Source organism: Arvicanthis niloticus, chromosome 6 (assembly GCF_011762505.2).
Source record: "Arvicanthis niloticus isolate mArvNil1 chromosome 6, mArvNil1.pat.X, whole genome shotgun sequence".
Taxonomy (NCBI): domain Eukaryota; kingdom Metazoa; phylum Chordata; class Mammalia; order Rodentia; family Muridae; genus Arvicanthis; species Arvicanthis niloticus.
The window spans coordinates 69,048,611-69,071,374 of NC_047663.1; the positions used below are offsets into that span (position 1 = coordinate 69,048,611).

Below are 22,764 nucleotides of genomic sequence, written 5' to 3' on the forward strand. Positions count from 1 at the left end.
TATGCACTGAACAACACAGGCCAGAAGAGAGGGTCAGATTTCTTGGAACTGTCATTACAGGCAGTTCTGAGCCTGTGTGGGTGCTGGGAACCAAACACAGCTTTCACAAGAACAGCAAGACCTCTTAGTCACTGAGCCATCTTCTGGCCCCATATGCCTTTTTGGGGTGAGAGGTGTGTTTTTTTTTATATAGGTCCTCATTTTGCCACATGGCTGGTTTATGCAATGCAAGAGACTGAACTCAGGGTTTCATGCATGCTAAACACTCGACCAACTATGCTTCATCCCTGACCCTGAATCAAAACTTTTCTAAGGCTCCAAAAACCATACAGACTGTTGCCAGTGCTCTTGGTTGCACACTAGAACTTAATGGAGAGCCCCCACTGTTAAAGACACCACATACTTTCCTCCCAGGTCATTGAAAAATCAAGTTGGTACTTACCAAGACTGTTTCTTCCCCGCTGGCTAGGCTAGCATAGTCCTGGAAGGTGCTGTGCAGACTGCTGAGGGGGGGAAAAGTCATCAACAGGCTAACCTAGCTATGGACCTGTGCACTACAATAATGACTGGTATGGCAAGAGAGGCCAGTGTGTACAATGGCGTCATGGATGTTGTAGGGATAAATGATAACTACTTTGCAATTGCATTTAAGGTCTGCAAAGGGAAAATTCCATACCTAGTACTGTAAATCTAGCTAAGAACCCATGACTTGGGAGTTCATAGATCCCAGAGTCGAACCTATTATTCTACTAAGTGCACATAGTATCAACCTGCCCTCTAAATTCATTCCTCTATACCCATGGATTAGTGTGGCTCTCAGAACTCATTTAGAGATGCTTCTTTATGCCATGGATGGTGGTTAATCCAGAAACTCACAACTGGTCAAAGTGCAGTGAATAAGTGTCAGTGGAGTATTTGCTCATCTACAAATAGGACGACTGTACCATGCAGCCTCCCACAAGGCTCAGAGAACATCATGGGAGAAGGGGCAGAGAGCCTGGAGCAGCAGAAGTCAGGGAGGACAGGCGTGAGACAGTGCCTTCTAGATAAGCCAGAGCTGGTGCACTCACACACAGCAGCTGTGGCTGCTTGCACAGGCTCAAGCCAGTTAGTTACTCTAGCATGAGGGTGAAGGGCTCATGAGTCCTCAGCCCTAACTGTGTAGCTTTGGACAACTGAGGCTTCTGGAGAAAAGGAGTCAGTTTTCTTTAATGTTATTGTCCCTGGTGGGTTGCTCATACTACAGTGGATGCCCTTATCCCCAGGAGAATATAGGCAACACACACACACACACACACACACACACACACACACACGAAATTGGGGGTGCAGTAGGAAAGTGGAGTGAATCTGGGAAGAGTTACAGAAATGAATAATGAGTGAATAGGATCAAAACACAGTCTGAGAATCTCAGGGAATTAATAAAAGTAGTATATGAAAAGACTTTACTATGTTAAAAACACAGCACAATATTGTACTAAATAAATTGTGGTTCCTTGCTGGATGTGGTGGCGCACGCCTTTAATCCAAGCACTCAGGAAGCAGAGGCAGACTGATCTCTGAGTCTGAGGCCATCCTGGTCTACAGATCAAGTTCCAGGACAGTCAGGGCTATACAGAGAAACCCTGTCTTAAAAAACAAACAATTTTTTGTTTTCTTTTTCATATTTATTTAGTAACTAGAAAACTAGACAGAAGACTGGTAAAACATCAAGTAAGACAATTTTTATATAATTTTTACAGAGTGAAAAACAATCTAGAATTTTGGTAGTGCTTTGATTTAAATATATCCTTCAAAAGTTCACGTGTGGAGCATGCCTGTACTTTGAATATCAGGAGTCTGAGGCAGGAGGATTGCTCCAAGACTGAGGCTAGCCTGGACTAAACAGAAGTCAGCTGAGACTATATATAGCAAAGTCTTAAAACAAATCAACAAAAGGCCCACATCTTAGCTCAGTGGTAGAGAGGGTGCCTAGCACATGTGCATTCTGAATTCATTTCTCAGCATCCCCAGATTAAAAAGAAGCTAATGTGCTATAAGCTGGTGAAGTTTGGTCCTGGTTCTTCCTTCCATTTCCATGCTCCCAGAAATAAGACCCAGATTCAAAATAGATTTACAAATACTTTGGCCATATAGCTAGGTTCTTCTCTGTCTAGAATCATAACAAGAGAATTCCTTTATTTTAATCTACATTCTGTCACATGGCTGGTTTCCTGTGCTCAGGTACCATGCCTCTGTCTCCTCACATCTTTCCCAGCCAGATCTCTCCTGAGCCTGGCTCTATTCAAAAAATCTTTTTGCCTCCCAGATGGCCTACCTTATATTCCCTGTCTAAGCAATAAGCCATAGGCTTTTCAGTTGACAGGTGATGCATCCATACAATACACAAGATATTCTCTCTACCAGAAGCTTAATCTGGGGCTAGAGAGATGGCTCAGCAGTCAAGAGCACTGACTACTCTTCCAAAGGTCCTGAGTTCAATTCCCAGCAACCACAACCACATGGTGATTCTACAATCATCTGTAATGGAATCTCCAATGCTGTCTTTGGTGTGTCTGAAGACAGCAACAGTGTACTAACATATAATAAATACATCTCTTTTTTAAAAAAAAATCTTAATCTTAAAACTAATGTGTCAATTGCATTAGGCAGCTGAGGCCTTCAGGAGGTAATTCACAATGGACAAGGTCATGAAATGACACCTTCATGATATAGTAATGGCTTGTACTGCCACTTCACGTGGTGCCTTCTACCCCTGTCAACTATAGCAAGGCCCTCCCAGAGCTGAACAGATTTCAGCCTGTGCCAGTGGACTTCCTAGCTTCCAGAACTATGAGCCAAACAATCTTTGTTTTCTATGTTAACTAACTACCCAGTCTATATTATTCTTCAACAGAAAACAGCCCAGGATAGAAAGTAAACCTTTTCCAGGTTGTGCATTGCTTCTTCAGGAAATTCTTCTGGCTAAAGGAATTATTAGACTAAGGGAGTCAGAGAATGTAGTCAATTGTTTCATTTCAAGGACTTTAACCTAGGAACATCACATCACTGTCAGATGTTATGTAAATACTATAAATGCTTCACTACTGACAACAGAATGTCTTTCATCATGTGATGGCAACAAGTGGTTACTAAGACAACAGATAAGAAGGTCCGAGCATCCACTCGAAGAGGCCAGTGTTTTCCAGGAGACACCTGGCTTATGAGGTTTGACTCTCAGCAGTCTGAGAGCGGTGTGAACAGGGAACATCATGTGACTACCCACTCAGTAACCATGGCAAGGAAGGAAGCAGGCAGAGAAGGTGAGTTTATAATTTCAAATCACAGCATCAAAATAACACAGTTTTTAGAAGAAAGAGAAAAATGGTTAAATTTTTGCTAGCAAAACCAAAAAAGTAGATGATGCTGATGCAGATGGGATGGGTGGCTATCTTAGCAGCAGCCTATGTTAGAGTCTATTGTATACAAAATAAAAAGGAAGGAGTTGTCAAGCTTGTATTTTTAAGATTACTTAAAAGACAAAGCACTATCGGGAAAAAAAAAATCTGTTCCTCTTCAAATTCTTCCCCTCACAATCGCCATCTCCACCCTAAAATTAAAAACCAAGCCAGTAAGAACGAGGGATAAGAAATGTAAATACCTGCTGTCAAAGCCGTGATTGTACTAATGTTACACTATAGGCAATCTACTGAATGGTAAGCACTACTCAGCCTAAGTCCCAGCCTTTAAACCACACTGTACAGGACAAGACCTAGTGTCTGGCCAGCATGTTTGATGTGGAACCCAACCCCCGCTCATGCTTACCTTCTTTGCTTTCAGAATCTTGAGACATCTAGACATTGGGACACACTGTGTTTCATATTTACATTGGGATTCTTTATGACATGTTTACATTGGTATTGTATTATATATTCACATTGGGACTGTTACATATTTACATTGAGACTCTGTATTATATATTTACATTGGGACTCTTTGTGTTACTATGTTATTTTTTTATTTTATGTATATATGTACACTGTAGCTGTCATCAGACACACCAGAAGAGGATATCAGATCCCATTACAGATGGTTGTGAACTACCATGTAGTTGCTGGGAATTGAATTAAGAATCCCTGGAAGAACAGTCAGTGCTCTTAACCACTGAGCTATCTCTTTAGCCCCTTCTGTGCTACATATTTACATTAGGATGTTATGTATTACATACTTTCATTGGAACTCTCTGTATTACATATTCACCTTGGGACTCTGTATTATGTATTTAGATTGGAATTCTCTGTATTACAAATTCACCTTGGGACTCTGTATTATATGTTTAAATTGGGAGTATATGTATTTTATAGTTAGATTAGGATGTTCAGTATTACATGTTTACTTTGGGACTCTCTGTATTATATATTTACACTGGAACTCTGTTACATATTTAGTAACTTTCCCTTCTATAATTAAAAAGCTCTAAACCAACCCCAGGAATGAAGACTAATGAACATACTGGAAATAACAGATGATTAAACAAAGTTGCATGACTTCATGTGAAATGTAGGTCTATTAACAGGCATTTGTGAACTCAATGTTCAAATTAAGAAAACAAGAACAGTATTATTATAAACTTAAAAGCAAAAATAGGAGACTACACCCAGCAACCCAGGCTTTGATGCTGGTCAGCATTTCTGCACATGTGACACTGACAAAAAGAAAGGGTTGCCCTAACCACACATGATTCTGAGATCCCCTGAGTTTCCATCTGCCACATTTTCTAGTCTACAGCTAACAGGTTCCTCTCTCTTTAGCTGGAGCATTTCTTGTGTTCTAAAAACAAACAGGAAGTGATGAGTCACTGGCTAGGGAACTTGGCCTGAGATAAAATACCTGTATTTTATTGCAGGGGTTGCTTCCTAAGGGCACTGGGAGACTGGTGACGAAGGACTCCTCATCAAACAAAGATACTTACCCCTGACCTCCCCTCCCTGTAGCCTGTCTTTCCTCTCTTGACCAGGCCACTCATTCACAGTCATGCAGGGTTCTGTCTCGTCAAAGAGCCCCTTCAGTGTATACCTTCATATGTCAATGTATTGCTAACAAAGACCCCTGAAAGAGTTGGATACATATCTAGGAAGTGCTTGGATCTGATAAAGTAATTTAAAAACCAAGCAATGGAAGAGCTAAGATGAGAAAGAGTAGATTGCTATTCCCTGCCTTCTGGTTTCTGTTTGGGGTGCTCGAGACCAAGCCCATGCTAGGCGAGCACAAGGCGCTACACTCCTAGCTCCTATCCTATGTTGTGAAAACTATCTTATAGTTTCTCAAACTAAAAATAAACTACAGACTGAAATTGTAGAAGATGGAGCTCTGGCTGGCTTGTGATTCACTATGTAGACCAGACTGTTCTTGAACTCACAGTGACTCACCTGCCTCTCCCCCTCAAGTGTTGGTATTAAAGGCACGTGAAACCATACATGGCTAAGGAAATTTTGACATAGATTTATTTTGTGTGCACATGATGTTCATATAAAGGTCAGGACCAACTTGTGAGGCCTGGTTTGTTCTTTTTGCTATGTCATTCTAGAGCTAGACCTTGGATCTTCTGACCTGGCAGCATCTTTACACACTGAATCTGAATCATCTCACCAGCTCAGGCATTTTCTTAATGTTGATGTTAGCTCACCAAGATGTGTTCAGTCAGACTAGTGTTGTCTCAGTCTCAGCTATGCACTAGGGCTTCTGAATGGAGTACAGATAAGCTCTGGGCAACACTGACAGCTTCTGGTTGCTTCTAATAACTACAATTTGTTCCTGTTACTCTTTTCAAGCAGACCTTTTCAGGAATTCTACATCACATAAACATCTGAGAGAACTGTTTTGACTCATTTTCCCCTGCATGCATATGTGGTTTGGGTTTCTGGGCCTCTCATGGGATAGCAGGATAAACACAGTGGCATATCACAGCTCTCTGCAAACCCAAGATCCCTAACTCAACCAATGAGCCAATGGATTTGCAAATAGTATGCTATGCAGATTTCCAGGACATGAGCACATCTCTTAAATGCACAAGCTTAAAGAATCTTGTGACTTATAATGAACTAAAAGACGTTCCTTAATAACAGCCCTGTTCTGTAAAGTAGATTGTGACATACACAAGTAGTCCTGGGACTGCCAAAACAAGACCAAGCTCTAAACGTTACAATGGAAATGCCTATAGGATTTCAGAAAAATCTATACATACATACACACATACATACACACACACACACACACACACACACACACACACGTGCGTGCTTGCTTGCTTTTGTTTTCCCTGAGACAAAGTCTCATAGCCCAGTATGGCCTCAACGTCACTGAAGATGACCTTTAACTTCTGATCCTTCTGCCTCTACTTCCCAAGTGCTGGGATTAGAGATCTGTACACCTGATTTATTGAGGTTAGGGCCTTTTGTGTGTTGGGTCAGCACACTACCAACTGAGTTACATGACCCTCCACCTTTCCATAGTTTTAATTTACTCAATTTTCTTTAATAAAGCAGGAATAACTTTATCATGAATTAAAATATAGTCAATTCATTTCTTTCTTTCTTTCTTTCTTTTTTTTTTTTTTTTTTTTTGGTGTTTCAAGACAAGGTTTCTCTGTATAGCTCTGGCTGTCCTGGAACTCACTCTATAGACCAGTCTGGCCTCGAACTCAGAAATCCGCCTGCCTCTGCCTCCCAAGTGCTGGGATTAAAGGCATGTGCCACCACTGCCCGGTGTCAATTCATTTCTAATGGGGATAATAAAATTGATAAATTATGCACACAGATGACCTCACTAGGAAATCCGAGGCCACGTGCATGCCGGGCTCAGTGAATTTTGATTAAGTCTCCTTCCCTTAAGAGAAGGCATTCAAATGGATGTTGATGACAGGGAGATTTCTGAATAAAATCCAAGAATCGTTGTGGTGGGTGGGGTTGGAGCGGCCAGCAGACAGTTTTGAAAACAGGTTAACAGTTAGGGAACAGTGACAGACAGTAAACACAGAAGGGAAAAGCCAAAGGCAAACACAGTGGTGCTGTGCCCAGGACAGTCAGCCACTACTTGTCCCATAGTACGGGTCACCTGAGCAACGCTAGATGGTGAACTCACCACAGCTACTCTTTGTCATGGATGCTGTGTGTGCTAATCATTGAAAATTCAAAAGTGGGCTGTGTTTACTACTACAAAAACCAACAGTTAGAGTCTTTCAGTAGTTGGTAATAACATAAATAATTGGATATGGTGTTATATGCCTTTAAGGCCATCACTGGGGAGGCAGAGGCAGGCAGATCTCTCTGAGTTACAGAACAGCCAGAGCTACATAGTGAGACTCTGTATCAAAAAGCCAAAAATATACATAAATAAAATAAGATAAAAACAGACCTGTTTCTAAAGTTTAAAGATTATAAACATTTTAATTTTTATAAACTCTCCAATAGTAACTAAATTTAAACACTCAGTAAAAGACAAAACAACATTCTATGAAGAATATAAAGTGTTTACCTCTTGTTTTTCTTGATTTGGGTCCATACTAAGTAAAGTTGGTATTTTAGGTGAATCTGTTTTCTTTGATTCTCTCTTCAGCACTTTTATCTGTTTAACTTTTGAAGAAAAAAAAAAAAAAAAAAACAACGTAATTTGTTGGCCCTTCCTTGAAACTATATTTCCCTCTCAAGGGCTTCAGGTAGGTATCCCAGTAGCCACTAAGCCCACTTTTGAACTCAAGTCACAAAGGGCCTGAATAACTGTGAGTTGTAAGAGATGGTATGATTTTATCTGGTGATCTCACAAGAGCACGTCTCTATTTTCATCGAGGGACCCTCAAGTTGCATGTTCTACATTTTACACCTTGATATTATAGCACATTTTTATAAGGTGTCTGTTTTCCAAGGAAAGGAAAAAAAAACTTTTGCTCACAATAAATTTTATTTTAAAATAAATATCTGCTTAATTTTATTTCAATATATTTATTATTCATTTGTTTACTGGGGTGGGGCCAGTCCTCTCCTTCTACAATGTAAATCCCATGATCAAACTCAGGTCATCAAGGCTTGTTAGCATCAAGTGCCTTACCTGCTGAGCCATCTCACCAGCCCTTAAGATAAAGCTTAAGGTTATGATAAATTCTACATTTAGAAAAAGAAAATCTACCAAATCCCCGCATGCCCAAAACATCTACAACACTTCCGGGCAAGTGAGCAGGGAAGGAGCTTTACCCCACATTATATATGGAACTAAGTTGTCCTCCTCAAATTCTGCCCCAACACCTCAACATTAAGCTAACAGAACATTTACCCTTCAGGTTGTTTTTACCTTTCTTTAAAATTATCTTTATTAAATCTGACCCTTGCTGGGCACAGTAGACCTTTGGTCCCAGCACACACTCTGAAGGAAGAGGCAGGCAGATATCTGGGAGTTCGGGCCAGCCTGGTTTATATAGTGAGCTCCAGGACAGCCAGAAACACACAGAGCCTGACAAAACAAAACAAAACCAAAGTCTGACCTTTAACTTAGCTTACTTTTTCAAAGCAACTGGTTACTTCTACAAAGATCCCAGGTAAGTGTTCTTACAAACAGCCCCGCCCCTTAGTGCGTCTTCTGCGTACCTTCCATCCCTTTCATCTCCTTCGCCTGTATTGTGAATGGCAGTTCAGGGAAATGGAATTCTTTCCTGTCGCATTTGGAAAAATTCAGTTTCCTTTTGTTCCCACTCGCTATTTGGTCATTCTGACCCGTTCGTTCATTAAATGCACCTTTCTCTGTTTGGACCTAGACAAACAAGTACCAGTTAGTCCGAAGAACTGTGAATGACCAACTGTAGAGTCTTACGCTTACAGGTGCTGGCTATTTGGATGATGAAAAACAGTTCAGGAGATTACTTTAATAATCAAGAAGCAGAACAGAATGAGGTATAGTGGACATGCCTGCAGTCCTAGCACTTGGGAGTCAGGCAGAAGGATCTCGAGTTCAAGACCAGCTTAGGATACATAGTGAGATCCTAAGAAAACAAAAGCAAAACAAACACACAAACCAACAGACTAAAGCAACACTAAACACAGAAGCAGTCAGACTCCCAGGGACATTTTCCAAGTGAAGTTTTTAGTCCATTTACTGTTCTTGACTTAGAGAACCACAATCTTGACTTTGTTGTTGTTTTGTTGTTGTTAAAGACAGGGTTTCTCTATATAATAGCCCTGGTTGTTCCTGGAACTCACTTCTGAAGGCCAGGCTGACCTCGCTGGGATACAAGGTGTGTGCCACCCCTGCCTGGATGTCTCAATTTTATTTCATTATAAATAATGCTGTGCCTTGAATGTTATAAGCTGATTGTTTTATGTAAAGAAATGATGGGCAAAAAAGAGAAAGATATGGCTAGCATTTCTAGAGCAAGGAAACTACATCTATCTGGCAAGTGTTTTTAATCCATCAAGATATTTTTGAAAGAGAAAAGCACAAGTCTTGTGATTTGTAAAAAATGGAAGCCATATAGTAGTAAACAATGTAAGATAAAGAATAAGATGATACAGATACAGCTCAGTGGTTAAGAGCAGTTATTGCTCTTGCAAGGGGCCAGGGTTCAATTCTCAGCACCTACATGGTGGCTTACAGCCATGCACAACTCTAGTTCCAGGAGAACCAATGCCCTTTTCTGGTCTCCAAGAGCACCACTAGGTAATCACATATAAAATAAAATAAGTCTAAAAAAAAGATAAAGAGACAACCCAAAAGCTGGAAGCACAGGGGAAAACATGGTCTATTTTCAGCAAGAAAAGAGGGACTGGTGAAGGGATTCTCAGTGGGCACTTGCTCAGCGCCTGTGAAACCTTGAACTTGTCCAAGCACGGGTAAGAAAGGGAAGAGGGGAGAAAGGGGAGGAGGGAGGGAATAATTTAAAGATTTATTTATTTTGTGTATATTTGTGTTTTGACTGCATGGCTCTCTGTGTGAGGGTGTAAGATCCTCTGGAACTGGAGTTACAGACAGATGTGAGCTGGCATGTGGGTGCTGGGAATTGAACTCTGGTCCTCTGGAAGAACAACCAGTGCTCTTAACTGTGGACCCATCTCTCCAGCCCTGGGAGGGATTTTTTTTTTTTTTAATGTGAAAACTTAAGAAATAAAAAAGGTAGACAATGTTTAAAGAGGTCATATTTTATTAACTTATTCATTACATGTTTTATGTTCATGTTCTAATACGTGTACATGTGTGATAGGGTACACATGATGCACATGCTTATGGAAGCCAGAGGTTACATTGGATGTCTTCTGGATAGCTCTGACCTTACGTTTGAAGACAAGGTTTCTCATTCTACCGGGAGCTCACTGATTTGGCCAGACTAGATGCCAGCACAGTCTGAGGCTCCTCCTCTCTGACTCCCAGTGTTAGGGTCACAGGCATGTACTGCTGTGCCATGGTGGTGTGGACCCAAACTCTGATCCTCATGCTTGCTCATCTAGCACTTTACTGACTGAGACATTTCCCCAGCCCAAGAGTTCATATTTTAATGACTAACATCTTGCCTTACTTGTGTGGGACCTGTGTCCTCTTGTCTGCTATTAGACAAAGTTTGTCCAATAGTTTGTGAAGAAGTGCGTCTCTTTTTTGTTCTTTCAGTTAACCTATTAATTAAAAATAAATGAGAAGTGATTAGAACCTCCCAGAATTGTCTTTCTGTTAGCATTAAGAACAAGTAAGTTATAAACAGCGGGCCAGGCTATAAACACCAATAACATTGGCACTCAAGTGGCTGGCTGAGGATTTTTAATTTAAGGACAGTCTAAGCAACATAACCAGACCCTGGCTTATGAAAAAAGGAAAGGATTTATACCATGGTACTGTTAGAACACCAAGTGTCAAAAGGCAACTTTCGAGTCTAAAGTTCTGAGAACTCTAGGACAGGACAACCACTGCATGGCTAACTGTGGGTGAAAACGTGCCAGGAAAGGACTCTTGAGGCCCATTTGTTCCCTTGTATCTATTCTAAACTTGGATCATTTAACCTCTGGAGTTCTGAATTTTTGGACTTGTCTGAGACTGGCTTACAACCATGGTTTACTGGAGGTGCAACTCAGGCATCACCTGGAGAACACCTAGGTTACTGCAACCTAGGGTCTGATGTACCTTTGTACTTACAGACAAGTCCACTGGCTTATCTAGACAGACTGCTCATCCTCATACCAGCTCATCCTCACAACCCTAGCCTAAATCAGTGTGCCGGACTCTGGTTGAGCCAATGAACCTTCCAGTGTAAGTTTGCACACAGACCTGATGTCTTCACTGTCCATCACCAGTCCCCAGCTTGAGCAGTCTCACTATCAGTCTCTCAATCTGCAGCAGAGGCTATAAACCTAACACTCGCCTGACATACCATTTTCCTACCAACATACTTACTACTGAAAGGCTATTTGCTATGAAGGACTTATTTTGGACGATTCTTTCTCCATTGAGAGAATCTGCTATGAGGCAGAGATAAAGCTTACTTTGCAGCACTGACTGCTAGGTTAGATACAGTTTGTCCTCCAATGGTCCACATACTAGAATTTTGTTCCCAGTGTGCTGTGTTGAGAGGGGTGGAGCCTGTGAGTGGTGAGGACTCTCAAAAAGGAGTTGACTAGATCTCAAGATGGATTGAAGATGTTTTCCTCAGGAGGCATTCTTGCACTTGAAGGATGCTTCATGAAAGAGGGTCTTTATACAGGACCTGGCACCACCCCTGAACTCTCTCTCCTGTATCGACACACGTTATTCTTACATGTGGTCAGTTTCTTGCCTCCTTCTTTGCTATTATGTGACACAGCCAAGGAGCCCTTGCCAAAGCAGTGGCATCATGCTGTCGAGTGCTCCAGCTGCTGTAACCATGAGCCAGACAACACTCTATGAAGTAGCCTGCATCAGTAGAGCATCAGTTATTTTGGCATAGTAATACTAAGTGGACTAACACACCAAGGCACATGGATGCTCAAGTGAACACTTAAGTGAAATCATCCCTTTTCTCTGCAAATAGAAGATATTTTTCTTTTAAAAAGATATTCCAGGCTCAGCCACTGAGAGTACTGTCCATGCACAGGACCTGGGTTCAGTTCCCAGTATCTACATTGGGTGGCTCACAATTGCCTTTAGGTCCAGCTCCAGGGCTCTGATGCTCTGCGGACTCCAGAGACACTGAATGAATGTGGTGGTGCTCATACGAATACTTAGGGACACATAGAGACATAAAATAACAATTTTTAAAGATATCCCAAAGATATCAGTGAACAATTAAATATCTAAGTTAGTCATGATGGCAAACATCTGTAATCCCATCTCTGGGGAGGCTGAGGCTGGCAGACCATGTATAGGAGGCCAGCTTGGGTTACAAAGGAAGTTCCAGGATAGTCTGGGCTCTGTGGCAATTTGTCTCAAAAAAAAAAAAAAAAGTTTAATACCTATACACTAAGAAAAAAACTTCTCATACAACACTCCTAAGAACTCCTCAGTGAATGCCCTGCTACTACATGATTCCAGCTTGAGAAGATCCTTTTCAGGTGCAGGCCACACTGACACTGACCACACAGGATGGCGGCTTACTTAATCAAGCCTCCTCTCATTGTAGCTCACCGTGAATTGGGGTGGGAGAGGTTTGAACCAAGATTTGCGGCCAACAAATTACTGCTTGTCAGGTTGATAGGTGGCATTATCATACAACCTCCGGAGTGTGGATCGTCTTTGACACCATCAGAATTCGCACTGGGATTGACAGGGTTTGTCAGTTCTGAGACAGAAGGCTTCCCATCCAGGGATGAGGAGTGTGCGTCATCAGCTGGGCCCTGCTGGCGGTGGTCACCTTCACACTCTGTCTTCTTCAGGTCTGGGACGTCTCCTTTTCCCCCTTTGGCCTTCATGATTCTGACTTTGAGCTCCTTGGCCTTTTTGTCTCTGTCCACTTCCTGGAACAGGTGAGATGTAGAGAATCTGCTGTCATTAGAGCCCTAAGCATGTGCAACTACGCAGGCTGGAACAAAAGGTAAGGAGGAGCTCACCTTTCCATAAAGTGATGGGTTTCCATAGAGCAGAGTGTTGGTAAAAACTGTTTTTTTCTCATCTCTCATAGGTTCATTTTCTTTAAAATTCTCTTTTGGCTTTATAAATGAATTAACCTTTGCTTCCTGTAATAATTTAGCTCTCAGCTCTGGTATGAATCTGATGAATCAAGCAATATTAACCAATCATCTTTTTTTATATGGTTTATCTTAATAGAACCATTCAATCAAGCATTAAAAATATTATAGAATCATAACTGATACCAAGAGATGGCGCTATTTTTATTTGTTTGTTTGTGACAGGACATCACTTTGTGGCCCAAGTTGGTATCAAGTATAAATCCCCCTGCTTCATCTTCCTGAGTGCCAGGATGAGAGGTGTCACCATACCCAGCTAAGATGGTGTAAATATTTACAATAATTGTGTGCTGGCAGCAGATCTTTCAGACATTTTGTTAGGAAAATCTACCACATAAAACTTACAAAACAGACTTAACATTAGATTCCCTTTGAGATGTGAATCTAATGAAATGTCACTTTAAATTTTGATACAGAAGCTCTTCATCTCTTTAGACTCACACAGAATTTGAGTCACAGTGCTTGTGTTAGGTGGCTTACAAGTGCCTGTAACTCCACCTCTGGGAGATCTACTGTTCTTCTAATTTACACAGGCATCCTTGCACATGAACGTAAATAAAAAGAAATCCTTTAAAAGTAAATGAAATCAAGCCTTAAAAAGCTCTTGATTTAAACATGGTCTCTGGTTTGAGGTGAGACTGCAGCTGTAGCATGGGATCTTGGTACACTGCCTACATCCCTGTAGCCCTGTGACAAAAGCGAGCTGCCTATCATGTACCTGGTCAATATCTGATGCAGTAACTCCATTAGGTTTCTGTTAAATTGAATATTTGTGTTTTGTAACATTGTTCTATCTAGTGATTCCCCTTCTAGTAAGTCTCCTGATATAAAACACTAGGAAGACCACAAATGCTTACTTCTCAATAAATCCATCTCTAGTAAAGTAATCGTGACGCAAAAGATCAGTAGATGATATCCTCTCAGCAGGATCAATTTGTAAACAAGCCTAAAAAAGAAAAAAAGTCTAATAAAAGATGAGGTTTTTTTGGCTCTCTCCTAAAATCAAGTCTTTAACATTTGACATATGACAAAGTTATTACCCAGAGCTAACAGAGTTTGTAAACAAGCAGGTTTCTAACAGTAAACTCTGGCCATTTAGTTACCTAAGAATTTACTCTTGCAACTTTTAAAAGTTACTATTTTGTGTGACTGACAGCATGTGCATCCCATAGTCACACAGGGAGGCCAGAAAACAGCTCTGTTATGGGTTCTCTCTTGTCACCTTGTAGGATATAGGGATTGAATTCAGGCCTTCCATAAAAATCCCCTTTCTAGTCTCTGCAGACACCAAACACACACGGTGCACATACATACTGGCAAGAAAAACATCAGTACACATAAAATAAAATAAAATAAAATAAAATAAAATAAATCAATGAATAGCTCTTCTCTGTTTCTCTGCACTGGGAATGGTTTAGCTGAGGAAACCACCAAAAACCAAAGCCAACTCATGGGACAAATTGTGAACAGGAAGCTGCAGATAACGGTCTATCTGTAACTGTCATTAGAGAGAACCCATTCTTTAGAACAATGAAGACAGAATTTGAATAAAAGGTTTCTGCTTGATAAAGTGTATTCTTCCCGAGAGAAGACCTTTTCCCAGTACTTCTTTGCAGTTCCCATCATGGGCATTGTGATCCTGAGATGTTAATCACATGTCTGACATCTTTCAAATATTTAGTATTATTTATCACTGGAGAGGGGGCTTGCCTCAGCACATGTGTAGAATTTAGAAAACAACACAGTGGAGTTGGTTCTCTCTTCCCACCTTTATGTGGGTTCCAGGGAAGAAATTAAGGCTGCCAACCTTGCAGTAAGCATTTAGACCTGCCAACCCATTTTTCTGGCTCTTGCCTAAAAATGTATGTAGAAGGACCAGAATGAAAATATAAAAAGATGCTTCTACTATCTTCCAAATGCACAGCATAAACTAACAATTCTACCACTTTGCTGCTCGACAGTGTTCACAGGGTTAGAAGGGCTGTCCTTACAAATAGTAAGACAGGAAGACTGCATGCCGCGTTTCTTGTTTGGATAGACATTCATAAAGTGAAACTGAGTGTGTATGTTTGTGTGGCATATGTATGATCTCATGTGTACAGATAAGCATTCACATGTGGAGACCAGATAACTTTCCACCTTAAGTTTTTGAGATTATTTTTCACTGAACAAGGAGCTGAGCAATTCAGCCAGACTAGCTGGCAGGAAGCTGGGGGTCCTCCTCTCCACCTCCTCAACACTAAGATTACCGGTACATACCTCAGCCCAGCTTCTTACTGGGTTCTGGTAGATGGAATTCAGGTTTCCATGTCTACCAGTATCTACAAATATAGATACTTCATTATACTTGTTCTGAAATTTCAGAAACCATATTTCTTTTTAGAAGTGTGCATTAGGACTGGAGAGCTCAGTGATTAAGAGCCAAGAAGACACTGAGAGTACAGTCTTTAATCCCAGTACCCTGAAGGCAGAGGCAGATGAATACTGTCAGGAACTTCAAGACCCAAGACCCTCTTCTGGCACCTGTGGTCACTAGGCACACACATGGTGCACAGACATACATGCAGGCAAAACAGCCACATACATAAATCTAAAAATAAAAACCCCAAAAGAACTGTGTATTAGAAACAAGAACAAAGAAATATGCAGTCTACAGCCTGATCTCATTTGATCTCAGAAGCTAAGCAGGGTTGGGCCTGGTTAGTACTTAGATGGGAGACAAGAAATATTCATCGAGTAGAAACAAGAACTTTACTACAGTCATACAACCCTCATCTGGAAATAAGTTTCTTCACTCTTCCTGATATAGGAAACCGCTGATTAGAGAAATAAGATTTACTATTCATAATAAACCCACCTTACATTATTTGAATTTTGTGCCGTGTTCATGCTCTACCTACCATAAGCACAGTGTAAAATGTAAAGTAATGATGTATGGGCTAGGGACACGGCTCAGTTGGTCATTCTCTGTAACCAGTGAGGAGACAGCTGGGTGGGAGTCCACTGGCCAGGAGACTGAGGTTCACTGAAAGGGAGATCTCCCTCTCCTTTCTCCCTCTCCCTCTCTGTTCCTTCTATCTCCCTCCCTGTTGTGGGGACTGAACCCAGGACCTTGTGCCTGTTCACTAGCACTATATCACAGGGCTATGACACAGAAAGAAGTTCTGACTAAACAATAGCAACAAAACATGAGAGACTCAAATAAGGACACTTCACATCAACTTCTGGCTTCTAGAAACACGTGCACACAAGATGCACCTATGTGCACACACACTCACACTATCAAGTACTATACTTACACAACACACACACACACACCCCACACACCTCAGTAAATGTTTTTATTTTTTCCAACTTAAAGTGAATTTTGATACGTTCAAATGACAGCTGCCAACAGATGCCTCTATAGAAAGTTAGGATGATGCAGGACAAAGATCAACCACAGCCTGGTAGACCAGATGCTGAAAGTGGTGGGAAACATGGAAAGTCTTTCAAGTGTTCCCAGTTTATCCCACAGTATCTTAAATCTTAATTTCTCTTTAGTAATTTCCAGTAATTTTAACAGTTAACATCACTTTAGGGGGTCCTTCTGGAATTTTTTTTTTAACTAAATGAGGCTCAGTGGTAGGATGCTTGCCTAGCTGTGGGTTCCATCTCTAACACCAAAGATGAGACAAGACCCCATGGTATTATCATTTCTGCAAATTCTCAGCCAGCCTTAATGTCTTAACGTACATGAACTATATCTGCCAGCAATCCGTTGAGCTTTGGGTATTTCTTTCTTGCGTTTTTTGGGTGTTGAACTTGAGGAAGAACCACCCCAGCAAAGATGGGACTCTTGGAGAAGATACTGTGCAGGTGCGGGGTCAGGTTGCCTGGAACGAGAGTAAACGTCTGAGTCACGAAGTTGCTCTCAGACAAAATCCCATGTGGTTCTCTGTTATCAGTGTGGAGACAAAGAAGAACATGAGTTTTTATCTTACAGTTGGAAGAAAATAGCTAAATATGTCATAAAACCAGAGGTTCTAGGCTAAGACTACTGCTCTGCAGCAGAGTGCTTGCCTAGCAAGTGGGAAGCCCTAGGCTCAATAGATGGCTAATTAAAAAAAATTAGTAAGTCTTAAAACTGGAGGCTTCCTCCAGTAAACTGCTGACAGGCAGCAAAATACATACAACCATATGGTCCTTCCCCCCAAACTCTAGGACATAATTACCAGCAAAAACACTAAAATTTGACACTTGGGGTGGGACCTGAGACAGGGTTTTTCTCTGTGGCCCTGGATGTCTTGGAACTTGCAGTAGACTAAGCTGATCTCAAATTCAGAGATCTACCTGCCTCTGTCTCCCAAGTTCTGGGATTATTAACACATTTCTTTATTGATATCTTAATGATTTAACTGTCAAGTAACCATCAGTCTTCCAGACCAAAACCTTAATCAAAACAGCTAAAACAGTAAAGTAATTCAGAAACCAAAGTAGTGTATGGAGCAGTGTTTCTCAACCATCCTAACACTGTGACCCTTTAATACAGTTCCTCATGTTGTGGTGACCCTCAAAAATAACATTATTTTGTTGCTACTTCATAACTGTAATTTTGCTGATTTTTATTTGATACATGGGATATCTGATATGCAACCCCCAAAGGGGTCATGATACACAGGTTGAGAATAGCTTGTACAGAAGAGACCAGACAACAGCCAGAGTGCAAAGAACTGTGAACACAAGTGGAGACAACAAGGCTCTAGCACCTTTCACCACAACTAATACTGTGCCATGGAGCACGTCTCTTCATTGCTTTATGGCTTGGTTTCCTCTGAAAAATGGCAGGGTTAATGTCATCACTTCTAAGCTCTCTTCTAACACAGTCTCAGAACAGGGCTTTTTAAAAAGACACAGAAAGGGCTGAAGAAATGGCTCACAGGTTAAGAGCACTTGCTGTTCTTGCAGAGGACCCAGGTTCAACTCCCAGAACCCACATGATGGCTCACAACCATCCGTAACTCCAGTGCTTTGACACTGTCTTCTGGCAGGCACACTTTTGGTATGCAGACAAAATATCCTTCCATGTAAGTTAAAATAAACATGAAAGAAAAGCACATAGATCATCTTCAATCAATGCTAATCTGGGCTTTACTGCTTTAATGACTGCTCACAGTACCCTCTGTCAGAATCCTGCAATTACACAAGAGTTTCCCCAGCACACTTAGGGCTCCTCAAGCCCCTCCTGCAGACTGAAATACCATTCGCAAGGCTAACCACCAAAATGTTTAAGGTAGTTGTGGTGTTCAGTGTTAACTGTCAACCACTGGGAGGCAGGCCTCTGGGTATGCCCTAGGGAATTATCTTGATTGTGTTAAAAAACCAAGAAGGAAGACAAGAGGGAGGAAGAGGGGGAGGAAGAAGAGAAAGAGGGGGAAGAAGAAGAGGAAGAGGAAGAAGAGAGTTATTTGAGTAAATAATTGATTCTCAATCTTCTATACTTTTTTTTTTTTTTTGAGACAGGGTTTCTCTGTGTAGCCCTGGCTGTCCTATAACTCACTCTGTAGACCAGGCTGGCCTTGAACTCACAAGTTATCTGCTTGCCTCTGCCTCCCAAGTACTGGGATTATGGGTGTGTGCCACCGCTGCCTGGCCTCTAATAGTTTCAAAGGCTTCTGGCTCAGTTTTATTATTAAAAGTCCTCATGCGTAGCTTATAGCAAGCAAATGTGCATCTTGGTCTTCATGTGGGTCCCCTAACAATTGGAACAGGAGCTGTCTCTAACTGTCAAACCCCTGTCCCCAATTGGATTCCCTTCCTCTAGCTGGACTGCCTGGTTGAGCCTTAGTGGGAGAGGATGCACTTAGTCCTGCTGTGACTTGATGTCCCAGGGTTGGTGGTACCTAAGAGGGGCTTCCCCTTCTTCAAGGAGAAGAGTGGGGGAGGGCTGCAATCAGGATGTAAAGTGAATAAATAAATTAATGGAAAATAAAAGGAAAGTAGAATTTCAGGAAATTTAGTAGCTATTAGGGATATTGCATTGCTTTCTGGTGTCTCTGGGCCTCTTAGGTATGGAATATGACAAACTCCTGGCCTGGGATAGCCCTCTTCCTAAATTACCTTTTTGTGTTCATGATACTGGAATCTGTTAATGAAAGATATACTGAAGTTTCTCTTATGAAAAAAAAGTCCTTGAATAGAAGTGTAGGTAGAGGGCACCTTTTAGTTCTAGAACAGCAGCTTTTAGAAAACCTGTGGTACTGCAGTTGGAGACTTAACTCAGTGGCACATACCCTGTACTATTTTCCTTAGCACCAACAATTAACATGTGGCATTGAGTTCCTGCAAAGAAAATACTATCGTCAGAATGGAATCTTCTACCTCCTTTATCAGCATGGGCATCCCTCTGCCTCAGCTGTCTAGACAAGATCCTTCCTTTGTGTTCATTCACTAAGCATGGGCATCAAGCATAACTCATCTGCAGTGGCTACTTAGACATGTGGCAGAGGATTGCAGTAATACCTACCTACTTTTAAAACAATCTTGTGGAGCAAATCCAAATCGGAACTGCTAGGAAGGTAGGGATTGCCAGTGGCCATCTCAATGATCATACAGCCCAAAGCCCAGATATCCACCGGTCTGGAAAACACAAGCAAAAAAACAAAAGCACAGATTAAATTACTTTGTCAGGCACAAATATGTATGATAAGTAGCCTAAAAACATTTTATATAAGATCAAAGCTAGAGAGTAAGGTTGTTTGCCAGCAGAAGTGGGGAGGAGGAGAAACTAAGGGCAGGAACATGATCAAAGTGTATACATGCAAGGAAATGTCCCAATATATGTATTATTCAATTAATATACCCCCAAAAAGTGGGAATGCCAGAAGCATGGTACATAACTTTAATCCCAGTACCAGCTAGACAGAAACATGCCGTCTCTGGTTTTTTTGAGGCCAGCTTGGTCTACATATTGACTTCCAGGCCAGGCACAGCTAAACAGCAAGACAATCTCAAAACCAGGGGCCTGGGAGGGATAATGTTTTAGTGGTATTATTTACAAATTTTCACTGTAGGATATTTGTTAATTGTGAGACCATAATCCTTTATGAGGAATCTAGAACAGCAAGCACAATTTAAAAAACAAATCATTACTTACAGTCTTTATAAGACGGTATCACTTTTCCCAACCAACAGGAAACTTGGTAGATCCTATTTCTTTTCTTTCCTTTATTTTTTATTATTTATTCATTTTATATGAGTACACTGTCACTGTCTTCAGACACCAAAAGAGGGCATTGGGGATCCCATTACAAATGGTTGTGAGCCACCGTGTGGTTGCTGAGAATTGAACTTAGGACCTCTGGGAAAGCAGTAAGTGATCTTAACTGCTGAGCCATCTCTCCAGCCCCAGGAGATCCTATTTCAACACAGAATTACAGTAAATTATTCCAGAGTCTTTGGAGAGGCTGACAAGATGGCTCAGCAGGTAAAGGCACCTCCACTGAGTCTGACAACCTGACTTGGATCTCAGGGACCCACTGATTTCTGCAAGTTGTTCTCTAACCTCCACACTCATTCCTCAAGCCCCACACACATAAATAAACAAAATATAAAATTGTTTAATCTTTGTAGAACAAGGGAGCAGAACAACAACAGAGGAGACAGCACAGATTAAAGCAAGCATGGATCAGTGTCAGCACGTGAGCACCGGCCTTGGCAGCTGCAGCATTGAACCTGCAGGTGTAGGTACAGACATAGCTGCAGGAGCACAGTTGCCCGCAGAGGCTGCTGGTACCTTTAAAGGGGTCCCCTTTCTTTGACCGGAGGCAGACACAGAGGGCAGAGTGTCAACAATGGAGGGAGAATGACACACCTGGGACAGGACAGGCGGGCTCTCAGAGTATACATACTTTCCGTAGGAGGTGTCTTTCAACACCAGCTCTGGAGCTCTGTACCAGCGTGTGGCCACGTAGTCTGTGTAAACATCTCCAGGAGCTGCTAGTGTCCTCGCAAACCCGAAATCACAGAGCTTCGTAATTCCTGACTGGGAGACTAAAATATTTTCAGGCTTTATATCTCGATGGATAATCTTTAAAATCCAAAACAAAATAAAATTTGGTATGTTAAGACGGGTTTTCATTTTCTACAGTATCAAAAACTATTCAGAGAAAAACCTAAGCTGACAGTAATGGTATTTTCCTAAGCACAGGTAAAAAGTTAGATATTCTCCACCCATTTCTTCAAAATGACACAGTGTAACACTGAAAGGGGAATCACTCTAAGATCAAATGGATCTACTGACCCAGTTGGTATCCACTGTCTCCACAGCTGACCCTCTGGGAAAATACTGTAGACTGAGTGTCCCCTACTTCCCATGCTGGGATAAACTGCCCCACAACAGATGGACACCTCTCCAGCCTCTCTTCACTGACTTCTTAGTATGAGATATTACCATATCCTCCATTCTGCAGTCCTGAGACTGCACACTCTTCTTTACCTAGGGGTTCCTTTCTCTGTCCCCTCAATGTACAATTGTCTTCCCTTCTCAAATATTATGCTCTCCCTCCTTCTCTGCCCCCACTATGGTTTTCTCTTGTTTTTATGAGATAGAGTCTCATGTAGTCCAGTCTAGCTTTCAACTCTCTATGTAGGCATGGATAATCTTACAACTCTGGTCTTATGGGATCACAGGCACACACACCCCTTCAACTCTGTTTCTCTGTCTCTTTCCACAGACATTTTATCACTTGGTTCTGAAAACCACAAACCCATCTGTTTCTCCCCTCCTACTAACTGCTCCATTTCATCTCTGCACCTCTTCTTTTAAGATTTTTTTTTTTAAATACCATAGTTTTTTGTTTGATTGATTGTTTGGGTTTTTTTTGTCAGTTTCTCTATATAGCCCTGGCTGTCCTGAAACTCACTATGTAGTCCAGGCTGGCCTTGAATTCTCAGAGATCTTTCTGCCTCTACCTCCCAAGTACTGAGATTAAAGATGCATACTACCACCATCTGGCTAAAAAAATATTTTAATTGACATAAATTATATAATATATAATTATTAATTGCACACATTTCATTAAATGTTTTTATTAAAATATATCGAGGCTGGGTGTGGTAGCACATGACTTTAATCTCAGCACTTGGGAGGCTGAGACAGGAGAATGGCTGTGAGTTCGAGGCCAGCCTGGGTCTACATAGTGAATTCCAAGACAACTAGACAGAAAGATCCTGCCTCAACACACACACACACACACAAAAACTCAACCAGGAATGACTCTCTTACCTTTTGTCATTTTTACAAAAAGGATTTAAAAGGAACTCTCAGAGATTTTAAATAACACAATAGTCACTAACTATAGTTACAACATTGCAAAAATAATCTTTTGAGCCAGGTCCTTGTGGTGTATGTTGCAGGATACTTGATCACACTGGTAGGAATCACCCAAGTTTGACAGTGGCGTCTAATTGAGTGGCAGACAAAGTGAGGAATCAGAGAAAAATTTGACAGAACAGGATACACCCACCTCTCAGGAGAACAAAGAGTAAAAAGAGGCTACTGAGGAAAGATCAACACACAGAGAGAAGAGAAAGCAGGTTTTGGGGGGAAGTTTCACAG

At 41.3% G+C, this 22,764-nt stretch overlaps 1 protein-coding gene across 11 annotated transcripts in view; it reads right to left on the minus strand.

Annotated features, from left to right (window-relative positions):
* The window catches only part of Cdkl3 (cyclin dependent kinase like 3), an 84,955-nt gene that overhangs the window by 48,961 nt on the left and 13,230 nt on the right, over positions 1–22,764 (minus strand). For 7 of the 11 annotated variants that reach the window (XR_013111303.1, XM_076936874.1, XM_076936875.1 and 4 more), the window contains 9 exons: positions 21,056–21,234; positions 19,672–19,784; positions 16,902–17,041; positions 14,024–14,112; positions 13,029–13,188; positions 12,607–12,935; positions 10,535–10,628; positions 8,616–8,778; positions 7,513–7,610 (listed from right to left, as the gene is read on the minus strand). Coding sequence is in view for 10 of the 11 variants with exons in the window: in XM_076936874.1 (XP_076792989.1) it covers positions 7,513–7,610; positions 8,616–8,778; positions 10,535–10,628; positions 12,607–12,935; positions 13,029–13,188; positions 14,024–14,112; positions 16,902–17,041; positions 19,672–19,784; positions 21,056–21,234 (1,365 nt within the window). In the remaining variant the exon portion in view is untranslated. Of the gene's footprint in view, positions 1–447; positions 504–3,388; positions 3,590–7,512; positions 7,611–8,615; positions 8,779–10,534; positions 10,629–12,606; positions 12,936–13,028; positions 13,189–14,023; positions 14,113–16,901; positions 17,042–19,671; positions 19,785–21,055; positions 21,235–22,764 lie in introns of those variants that run through there. The other 4 variants (XM_076936876.1, XM_076936870.1, XM_034504479.2 and 1 more) reach the window with 2 other exon arrangements.